Here is a 12,300-nt window from a genome sequence, read left to right as displayed (position 1 = left end):
AATGATCACAGTTATTATAATATAGACAATGGTCAAGCCTAGCTCTAAATGGTTTTGTTTGCATTTGCTTCAGAAGTATGATTTTTTTTTATTGAAATCATAGTTAAGAGCGATGACTACAAGTCACCACTGGTGGCTTTCACACAATGCGTAAACTGAAAAAGATTGAAAAAGCTCCCTCAGTGTCAGATACCAGTGTGACTCGCTTTTACCATTATGATCCTATTTGAACCTTTATTTCAGATCTTCATCTTCTTCAGTGATTCTACCATACTAAATACGTAAATGTGGGCAGAAACTGACATTTTAACATCTTTGGTTACAAAAAAAGCAACAGATTCAGAAGATGCAGTTTTAAATGTCTAAAAGAGATCAAACTGGAGTCCAGCATTGCTGTTGGTATGGAGCAATCTCCTCAGATCTCGTTATATCTTGATAAAACAGGGTATATCCACTGACTGTATCAGTCTTTCTATTGACCTGGACTCCACACCACATCTCTCTGCAGCCGTTAAATGAAACACCTACATATACTTACTCATCCATCTGTCCTAATGGAGGTGACCGTACGCCCTTATAACCCGCTCACATTTCTAGAGTGGCACTGGCCGGCCTGTTTTTCCGCTTTGCTGGAACTGGGTATAGTTTGCCTGGACTGGGTTGGGTCGGGTTGAGTGGTAGAGGGAAACAGGCAGCTAATGTGGAATGTGAGGAATTGGGTTGTGTGGTAGGGGGCCCCTTCAAGCCTAACAAACTCAGGGAGGTCCGAGGCCTGGTCTGGAGGCCTTGGATAAATAAACCATCTGAGATGACCATGCGCTGTGCAGATATCTGCCATCACACCGCCCCGGCCTCCAAACACAAACCGCCCAAGCCCTCTCTCCCATGTCCTGTGTCCCACATGGTCCCCCTCCATCCATCCAGCCCTTCCCCACTTTATTCTCTTCCTTGTTTCATTTTATCTTCTATCTTATCTTTTCTTACTAACACCTTCATCTTTCTCTCTGTTTCATCTGCTACTCCACTCCTGCACCGCCCCCCCATCTCCATTCCTCCATTTCATGTCTCCCCAGTGACTCCATCCATCCATCCGTTCATCCATGCATGCATGGCTGGCTGTCTGTCCGGGGTTCTGTATGTGCTATATGCAGAGCTACGGAACCGCTCTGGCACTCAGCCGTCGCACAACAGCCGAGACACCCAGGTTTCAGGCCCAGGAAGTGTTTATTTATCAAAGAGAGAGGCTCTGGGGCTGCTCACAACTGCATTTTGTCTTTTTCTTGCATAAAGAATAAGTCAAGGTGCATGCCTTAGTAGAATAAAAGAAAGATTAAAATATATGTATAATGTTTTGTTGTTAGAGCAACACTAATGGTCGTCATGAATTTGGACCAACAGGGAGGTAAAAATCAAATGCAACCGTAAAAGACATTATGGGATATGTTATTCCAAACAACAGTGCTGTGTATCTGGAGAACATTAAAGGGATTCCACAAGACAAAAGTTAAATAAATAGCAAAAAGTAAAGCTATAAGAAAAGTTTGGTGTAAAGATGATCCTCCTGGGAATGAGCAAGGGCCTGATATTGTTAAGGACATTAACTCAATGTATGTATGTATATATAATACTGTTAATAACTCTTTTTATGTATATTATGTGTGATTGACACACGTTGCTGCCCAAATAAATAAAAAAGTTAAATTTTCTTTAAAATTACAACATTATATCAGAGATGGTTCTTTTTTAAAGGTTTAGTTTTTCGCTTTTAATGTCAGTATGTCTCGTTGATCTCTATAATATCATTGTGTGGCCATATATCCCGTTTCTTGATACTACATGGTGTGGAATGGTTATCACACATAATCATAGAAAAATGTTTTAATTTGTTTAGCAGTGAGACTGAAATCACATAGTCAGAGATAAGTATATGTTAAAGAACGTTCATACATTTGCCTGTGATGATTTTCTAAATGTTTTATAGTATCTACATGACAAAACACTTTAGGTATGTGCTTCAATAAACTAGACCGGAGGAATTAGATCATGAGCACATAGTTATACATCTTTTACATCCTAAATAAAAGCTGTAAACTGTAAGTAAATTATTTTTGATGCAGGTCTGGAAAAAAAGATAAAGACCTTATTCAAACTATACAATCACTGAGCAATCTGAAGGTAGTATGATGATTATAATTGTTTCATCCTCTCATTACACCCTCTGTATACCTATCTATGTGTGAGGGCAATTTACAATAATTGCATTACACAAACCACTTTAAAGCATTAAACAAAAAAGAATCCCACGGAGTTCTTCAAAAAAAGAAAAACAGAGATTTAACAAATAAAAAAGAGAACAAATCACAAACACATTTCAGACACATAATCTTCATGATAACAAACAGAAAATTCAGCTACGGGCTGGCTGACTGGACAAATAAAGCTGTTCAAAAACACTTTATACACTATATTCTAAATGAATCAACCTTTGTACTTTTTCAGCCGTATAACATTTTAATTTTGGGTGTCTAATTTGCAGTTCACAGAGTCATCTCACATATTGTTGGGAAAACCCATAAGATGTTTTTCAAACTCTACTAGTCTATAATTACACATATTTCCTAGATATCAGTGAAAAGGCAAAAAGTTGCCCGGTAGTAGAGAGACACTTTCTGCATTGAGCACCTCTGTCAGTCTCAGAGCAGAGTTGAAGCTGCCACCCACAGTCTCACACAAGATTAATTATGATAATGCATTTCTTTACCCCTTTGTCATCGTAATGAATGGTTGCCTTTCTGGAGGAAAAACACACAAAACACAGAGAGAGACAGAGAAACACACTTTTCTTTAAGTCTTTGTTTGTGCGGTTGTAACAGAGGTATTGTCAGACGCAGCTAGCAGGTGGTAATGCAAACTCAGACCTGTAGCTTTAAAAGAAATCACAGAACCTCACAACTCTCTCTCTGTGTGTGTGTGTGCATATGTAAGTATATGTGAGCAAACATAGCTGAAGCGGTATAGCTTTTCAAAAGAAAACTCTGCACTATTGTGATCTTACAAACGATGAAAAAGCCGATCAGAAAAGCTCCTACCCAAACGCTTCGAGACAACATACAGCTGTCTTTTTATACACAGAAATTATACATTTATTATACAACTGAAGTAGGGATTTTTTTTTAATTACACCCTTTCTTCAACCATTTTTAATCTCTTTTCAAAATATCTAATAACTGAGCATTAAGAAATCACTAAATTTGAACTATTGATCTATTTAAGCTTATTACAAGCGTTAGTGGGATATTGAACAGAATAAAGTCATTTTAAGTGAAAGTGAATGTAGTTCAAAAAAGAGAAACATAATTGAGACAGAAAAAATGTTTATTTTAAATGATTTGGGATAGCCAATCTGTTTGCAGTTACAGCTGTAGATGTTATAAACACACTGACTAATAAGATTAGAAAGAAAAGGTCACATGAGGGTGTAAAGCAGGTCAGTCTTTTGCTTCTTCCTGTGATTTTATTGCAAACCAATTTAAAATGTGATCCCAATCAACCACCCAGTCAATGTTTAGTTAATTAGCTGGGGGCCTCCAAAGTGACAGACAGGGATATCTGGCTTAGCGTGTGTGTGTGTAAAGCATGTCACTGAGGTTGTTATCCCATACATGGGATCTGTGTCTCCACACACAGTCTTTGTTGGCTAAGCAACGTAAGCAACTGTTGTATCTCTAAAGCTTGTAGAAAAAAGTGTTTGTGTGTGTATGTATTCATGTTTAAGTTAGAGATGGGGTGGTGTTGGTGTGTCTGTATGAGCGCAATTCTTGAAGAGTAGTGATGTGGAAAAATAAAAAGGAGGGCAGGAAATATTCGGTGGGTGAATGGCCGGAGAACACAGAAGACAAAATGAGGAAGTGTTTGTGAAATGTGTAGGGGTCAGCAGCAAACACCACCACAGGTTTCTGACTGAACTACCACTTGGGTGGCCTGCTCGCTTCCTGCTGCTCTCTGTCTCTCTCTCTTGCTCACCCACGATCAGCCCTCAAGCCATGAAGCCACCCAGCTACTCAGCCATACCCCCCACAACCCCCACCCCTCACCCAACCCAGAACTTAGACTCCACCCCACCTCTCTGTGCATCTGTGCATGTCTATATATCGCACATTTGTCTCCACCACCCATCTATCTGAGACTATGGTTCTTTATTTTATATTTCCCCCCCTTAGGGTTCAGCCGTTGACAGGTTCAGCAGAAGCAAAAGTAAGACATCATATGTCAGAGAATTTCTCAGAAATCTTGTTTTGTTTCTTAGCTTTAAGGTTATTAAAACCATTTAATTCCACACAAACTGACAATCTCATATATTCTGCTTGTTCCAAGTATATCTTGAAGCTATATGCTGTTTACACTGAGGGAAGTAGTTAAACCCAAGAGAAAAAGTAAAAGAAACACCGGCCAAACTATTTGGTTGCACATTTTCTGTTTGGTTGTTTTGTTGGTCTATTTCTCACTTCATAAATCAAAGTTGAGGAAGGTCAAACACTTCCTCCCCAACTTTATCTAACTTTTTCTAGATAATCCACAGACTTTACTTTGGACAGATTTCATCACGTCTTTCTCAGTAGAAAGTAGTTCCAATAAAAACTATTGCCAGTCAGACATTTTGGTCTTTGGATCCAGAATAATAGGACATTGTTTCTTGAAAATCACATTGTTGCTGAATTCATAAATGTAATTTTTCTACACCACAAACAAAATTCCATTAGCCTCCATTGTAATCAGGTAGTGACAGAGGTGAATATCTCAAAACTGTGGCCCACAAAACCAAATTATTCATGGCCAGACGCCACTTGCGATAAGTGGGAAAAACTGCTTTTTGTGATTTGGGAAAACTGACCCTTTAAACGATTAACCAACCAGCTGCATTTTATTAAGAAAACTTTGTTTTGGAGATGCATGTGAGATGAGAGACAGAGTCAAGATAAAGTGTCATATAATGCATTTATCCTGACTGAAAGCATTGACACCCATTTGAATTTTCCCCAACCAGCTTTGGGTCCCTTCCCAGACTCTGAAAAAACTCTGATGTGAACAAGCCTTTCAATCTCCAGACTCCTGTCAACTTCTATGTTATTAATGTCCTAAAAAAGTGATGTCTTCATGATTCACTCTGCACACAGACGTATAAGAAAACTACACATTTAACACACAAGAATCAGATCAGGCATGATTCGCTCAGAAGTAGAACTTAAAATGTCACTGCAGGTGTGCAAGAGCAGTCATTTATGAACACACACGATTTTATTCTTGTTAAAACAAATATTGTGGGCAAATGTGCTGCCAGCAAAACGGGTAACTGATGATAATCTGTCCATAAAAATGTTTTATTTTACAGATCACTTCTCCTCTTTCTGGTATTGGATTGATTTGTTTGGGATGCATAATTAGATGAAAATCTTCTGTCGAGATGTCAGAAAATTCCACAAGGCTACAAAACCAAAGAGCGACAGACAGCCTGATATATGATCTGTTGCTTGACATCTGATCTCTAGATCTGCAAAGCAAACATGCACATTTGTGTACGCATGTGTGCACACGCATGCATGCATTCACTCAAAGGAGTGTGGGACAGCATTGATTAGTTTGTGTGACAGAGGATTAACAGTGGTCACACACAGGTAAGCCTGCACACATGTGTGCACATACGACAGCAAACACATGTATGTACTTGGAAGGCAGGCTTGGCCATGGTGGCGTTGTATTGAGGGGACTCTGGGGTCTTTGTGTAAATATACAAACCTCTACCCAAACACACCCGGCTGCCAGACCTCATCATGTGGTTGAGGAGAGAGGTCAGAGTGTGAGACCGCTAAAAAAGGTTAACACAGCCAAGACAAAGAGCACAGACAAAGTGAACCTTAACTGTGGTTTTCGCAATTTTTTTGCTAAAAACTTATGTGACAAATGTAGTCTTTCACCTCCTCATCAAGTCACTCTGAGAGAAATGACTACACTAGGATGCAAAATTACAAAAATGACTGTCTTGTGATTTAAATTTGCAATATAGAAGGAAATAACTGATGAGGATGAACAATCATCAAATTACATCTAGAAAAAACAACTACAAGGCTGTTACTATAAAATATGAAGCCTTAAGAATAAAATCTAAATCTACTAATCTACTGAAAAATGCAGCAGGAAGATGAACACAGGTAAGACAAGGGGCATGGAAAACTACTGAACTATGAAGTATTTCAATTTGTGAGCTAAAGCCACAGCTACAGTAAACACACTGGGAAGAAAGTTCTGTGGCAGGACCCAAACGGCCATATAAAGAATACTTTGTTTCTGTAGCAGTTCATCTTTTCAACCCGGGACCCACATTTATGGAATGTATTCTTGTAAAGGAAACCAGTTAAATTAAAGTTCAACTCCTTGTTTTGCATTCCATCGTGTACTGTAAAGCTGATGTTTTATAAGTTGTTAAAATGACCATGTTTTATGGACTTTCACCTGCTCTGTTCCACAATGCCAATAATAAAGTCAAATTTTATATTTATCCACAAGTTAGCAGCTAGGTTGACAGCATTTTATACTTTGATACACAGCTGGACACAAACAACTATGAGGCGAGACTAGTCGCTGCATCACATATCCATAATCATCACTGTGTGTTTGAGGTGTTTGTATACATAAGAAACTGAGAAATGATAGAATGAGTATATTATTGCCAGTTGAACTTGAACAAAATATTTTTTTAAAGATTTTTTCTTTTCCAAGATCTCCAGATTGTGGGTGAGGCCGTCCCACCACCAGACAGAATCTAAATTTTTCCAGCTGTGAGCAGCTTTTCCTTTGTCCATTGCACTGTGGGAAAATAGTGTACATCATCACACTCAAAAAATGATTGTATTTAGTGAAGCCTTCTGTCTGGTTTGAGTTTAATTCTTTTTGTAATCTTTCCAGTGTGAACAATAGTCTCAAAACTTCAACTATGAATCAATAATTTCTTTTTACCTGGGGGCCTTCTGTTGCCTGTGACTTTTATTTTGCCAATAATCTGTCTTCCAGTTATGTTCGGATTCCTGTTTGTTGTTAGCTTCAGCTAATAAAAGCAAGGGAAATATTGTTGTTTTAGTTAAATGTTAATTAACATTGTTCTGTATTGAAGGTCCGGAGTGTAACATTTAAGAGGCTCTTTTGGCAGAAACTGAATACAATGAAGGGCCATGGTAGCTGATGTGGAGGAGTATGCGCCCCATGTACGGAGGCCTGGGTTTGGTTCCAACCTGTGGCCCTTTGCTGCATGTCATCTCCCCTCTCTCTCTTTCTCTGCTTTCCTCTCTGTATTCAAGCTGCTCCTATCAAATTAATGCATAAGCCCAAAAGAATAAAGAAAAAGAAAATAAAGAAACATAATATAATAATCATAGGTATGTTTTCATTAGTGTTTAATCACCTAAATTTAAGTATTGTTGAGTTTTTGTTACCTTAGAATGAGCTGTTTATATCTAAAGACGCCGTGGGTCGCCTTCCGTTCATGTTTCTACGGGTAGCCCAGAAAGGACAAACCAAACACTGGCTGTAGAAAGAGACTGGACATTTTACTGATATATTCACTGTAAACATTTTTGCAACTTGACTGATTAATTAACAACTTTTTCCAAATTATGTTCTATCAATAAGGTAAAAAAGGCATCTGGGCGGCATTGTGCTTCCTCAAAAACATATTAGCTGTTGCACATTAGTTGTACGTTAACATACTTCCAGGAGACTGGGTTGAACAAAATGACAGTTTTACATGTCCAATAATGCAACTGTTACCCAGACACTAGTGTGTGTCTTAATAAATTTCCCTTTAAGGAAAGGAAATATGTGGAAAGTTAGATCTCTTCATTAACAAAGTTGTATGTTTAAATGTGTTGGGAACTGGGGATGAAAACATAGTTCACGACGGTATTCTATAGCTGACATTAGTATAGATGAAGGTCACACTAGTCTTTTTTTCTGAAATAATCATAAAAACATGACTATGTAACTGACTAACAATCGCATCTAAAGGACAGTAGGGATGGAGGACATGACATCATAATCTCACACACACACACAGCAACAACACATAATCAGGCCACAAGAGACCGTTTAAATGACTCCTGCAAGGCCACAGACACAATAGGAAACAGAGGACATTAAATCACACACACACACACACAAACCCGCACATACACACAAAGCACCCCCACAGACATCCCTGTCCTCATCCTCATCCTCTTCCTTCGTGACTAAGGAACTTCAAACCTGTAATTTAAGAAATGCTCTGCTGAAGGAATGCAATAAATCTTGTGACAGCAAAGGGAGCAGAGAGGGAAAGAAGAGGAGAAAAAAGAAAGAAAAGTGTCAGGCGCGAGTCAGTTTCCTCCTTTGCTGTGTTCGTGTGAGTGTGTGTGAGGGTGGGGTGTCGGTGTTAACTGATACAGGATCAAGCTGGGTGGTCCAGGGCCTACACATACACCATTTTTGTGTACAAATAAACTTAACCCCCACGCCATTGTGGTCTCCCCTCCCCGCTGCTTTTTTTCTCCATCTCTGGTCTTCACAGCTGCACAGTGTGCACATGTAAACACCCATGCACATTTGAACGTGTACGTGTCTGTTCCACACTCTCAAACTGGGGAATCAGAGCAATTGAGACCTGCTATTAGGAGACAGTAATGATCTGATAATAACTAGTGTGGTAAAACAATTACAGAGATCTACCTAGAACAGACAAGTCAAAGCGATGAAGACCTATCACTAAAATTCCTAAAAGATGAAGATATCGCAACAAAAACAAAAACAAAAAAACACCAACATACTAATTAATAGGTTGAAGCACTTGTCTTTATTTGGACACAATGTACAAAAAAAGCTTATGAGAAGAGAGTGTAGAACCGCCAAGCAGCGTCTAGGCTTCTGATTGGTCAGTCAGCCAGTGAATTAGTTGTCATCTGCATTTTTCTGCTCTGACTGGTTAATAAGGGGATGCCACTCCTTCCCCATAGGAGCTAGATCTCCATCAGCTGGTCCGTTCCAACGATGACCTCGTTAGTCCTCTCAGCTGAAGGAGAGAGAAATGTGTTGATTCACACAGATTTTGAGCTGAAATCTCATCTTTTGATATGTTTCTGAGGTTTAAGAAATCTGTAAGGCCCTTCAAGTTTATAAATCTCCCCTATAACACATTGGATGAACTAAAGTGGTCAAGCAATAGTTAGTCAAACTGCTCCACAAGTTTTTAATCATTTCCTACTACTGCTACACACACAACCCCATTTCAACCACATACTATAGATACTATTGTCTGTTAAAAAAGATTAGACAGGACAAAAATTAAATACAGTGTTTCTTAGACATCTTGGCCATGGATAGAATATAAATATGGTGGTACAGTCAATAAACACCATTTTCACCAAACACATCTTAAAGGCATGCCAGCCATAACTGAATATGACTATTATTTATTGTGCCATCCGTCATAAAAAGCAGCTATTCATGGGATGCCGACATCTGAAAATAAAAAAACAAACAATCTGACCTACATAATAGTTAGAATGTGACTAGTGTCTGTGGAGCAAATTTGTGTTTTAAAAACTATTCTTGAGAATAAAATACAGATTGCAGACATAAAGGACCATACCACTGGTTCTATCCTATTACAAGTACTGAATGCTGTTTTTGACTGCCAGTAATGCTGTGGAGCGGTGGTTTTATGAGTGGTCCCCATTTTGCGAGCAAATAGGCTGCGTCATATACATTAATGCCTCTGCTTTCATGCAATTTTGCATCGTTGGTGGCAATAACGTGCAAAGAACGGTGGCAATGAGCCTGCAAAGGCAGTGAGGAAGAAGGCTGCTAGCTGGCAAACATGAATGTAAACAATTCACAGTTTTAAATATTCAAAAAATTGGCCTCTGAAATGTTTTATGAGAAAGGAAAAATATTCAACACATCTGTTAGACCTTAAGGAAACACAAAATGGGTTCTGTTGAGAAACACTGAATGCGAGCATAAACATAACTCCACTGGGTAACTTTATTATTGACCGAGTGCATCATGGTATGCAAACTTTGAGAGTTGGCTGCTAAACAGCACTGCATTAGCAGACTGAGTTATCAGAAAATAAAATTTACAAGATAAACAATAATCAAACATGGATCTTGTGGTAGTTTCAGGCATTCAAAAAAATTGTTGTTTGGCAGCTCACTGTCAACTGTTGGATGCCGGAGTTTCCTCCAGTACATCAGAAAGGAGAGTTTTCAAAATAGTTCTTTGCTTACAACTTCGTTACAGGACAAACATTTAAAGGCACTGAAGTGTTTACTTTAAAAGGACCAGTGTGTAGGATTTAGTGGCAATCTGAAATTGCAGACTGCAATCAACTGGCCTTCCAAGCATGTAGGAGAAAATTGGTGGACTTGGAAGAGGACCCACTCACTCTGTATATAAAAACTGCTCATTCTAAGGTCACACAAACACAGCGATTCTTATTTTCAGGTGATTGTACGCTAATGAAAACATACCTATGAATATTATATTCAATTTCCGTCAATAGATCCTTCTAAATGTTACTGGACATTCAATGGAATACCCATTAAGTGATTTTGATACCATACTAAATTGAATAGAAAACGGTGGCTCCCTAGCAGGTATGAGACAAATGTAAATGCAATTTGTAGTTAATGGGCTACAACGTGCACACCCACTGATGGCGCTTTAATTTATTTGAAAACCAGAATATTCAGTATGGTAAGACCTGGCCGCTACCTGAACCTCACGAAAAGAAATCGATGATGCTTGAAACCAGCCAGCATTTTCTCACTATCTCTCAACCAAGTTCAGCATGAGGAGAGCAGACGCCGCTCCTCCCTACATCCCTCCATCCCTCCATCCCTCCATCTCCGAGCATCGGTACTGATCCAAAGCAAACGGTGGCACAGAGTAATGTTCCATCCACACAGACAGGTTTTAGTGTGAAGGAATCTGTTGCTCAAAATGAGTTTATCCTCTGCCGTGTGGAGGGGAGGACAAATGGAGCATGGGACAGCAGGAGAGGGAGAGACTGGAGAGAAAGGGAGGAAAGGTTTTGATTCACCAGTAACTAATTTAGTGTTTAAATGTATTCAGACTATATATTTACATATTTCTCCTGCTGGGCCAGTGATAATATGCGTGTCCAACTCGAATGAAAAAATGAAAGAGAGTAAAAAGCCATATGTTCATGACTGAGCTGTTTTGTAAGCTCTTATTCTCACCAAATATAATTGAGTGTCAGGTAAACAGTTAAATGTAATCAGGATGCACCATTAGATAAAAACATAGTGTCTACTACTTGTCTGCATTGTATGTCCACTATAAAAGCACCCAGAGGAGAGGTATGGATCTTTTAAATATCAACACCTGACAGACCTGTATCTGTGCGTGTGTGTGGCTAACTGGCAGGGTGGTCCATAGCTGCTAACAGCTTCAGCAGTAGAGTGGGTGTGTAATGTCTTTAGCAGCCTACAGTCTGCCAGCTAGATTGGAGACAATACTGTGCTTTCTTACAATAGGATATAAAGGAAACGGGGGAGCAGGTTTATCTTCAGTGCAATGTATATATAATAATCTAATCTGACCCAATAAACTCATCTGGCAGATGATGATTCTTCCGAAACATCATTTAAAATGTATTAAACTCTCATAGGTTTGCTTTTATTTCCTCTGACTCCGCTCAGGGTGAAACGGATTTTGATACCCAGCACATGTGCCAGAAAGTTAATGTGCCAAATTTGTACAATCCTGAACAAACTCTATAGTTCACTATCACTATAATATCACCTCTTCAGTCATGGAAAAAGAGTCATTCTTCTCTTGCTCTTCCTGAGGTTTCTTTTCTTTTTGTTCTCCTGTTTTTTGTATCCAAGTTGAGAATAAAAGACTGTTGTATGCTGTACGTATATTAAAAGGGCTGAGGAAAAACGTTTGGTTTTTGGCTATTTAAATACATTTGAAAATATACAGTAGATCTCTTTTGAAATGTCTTTTAATTGAATAAGTTAATAAAAAGAGAAATACATCATTGTGTCTGTGTCTCAGTGGCAGTAAGAGTGACATTGACAAACAGAGATTTTCTGTCCATCGAAGACAAGTAGGCTGGAACTTCGTATTTACAGTGTATTCAAAACAATTACGCAACCAGGGGTCCAAGTTTCCAGTGTTCAATAACATAATGTTAGCAGCTCGTTGCTGGCCGGTGGATGAAACGTTGAAAAAAAAAAAAAAAAAAAA

General features: G+C 38.8%; 1 protein-coding gene across 1 annotated transcript in view; it reads right to left on the bottom strand.

The window, feature by feature from the left end:
* Nucleotides 1-8,856: 8,856 nt before the first annotated feature.
* eif2b3 (eukaryotic translation initiation factor 2B, subunit 3 gamma) overlaps nucleotides 8,857-12,300 on the bottom strand; it is a 29,888-nt gene continuing 26,444 nt past the window's right edge. Inside the window, 1 exon segment of the mRNA XM_035671266.1 lies at nucleotides 8,857-9,091. Coding sequence (XP_035527159.1) covers nucleotides 9,039-9,091 — 53 coding nt within the window. The 3' untranslated portion in view covers nucleotides 8,857-9,038.

This window comes from Morone saxatilis, unplaced genomic scaffold (genome assembly GCF_004916995.1).
Source record: "Morone saxatilis isolate NCDOM2014 unplaced genomic scaffold, NCSU_SB_2.0 Contig23, whole genome shotgun sequence".
Lineage (NCBI taxonomy): Eukaryota > Metazoa > Chordata > Actinopteri > Moronidae > Morone > Morone saxatilis.
The sequence above is the reverse complement of the archived record's forward strand: the minus strand, read 5'-3'. Positions and strand labels throughout refer to the sequence as shown.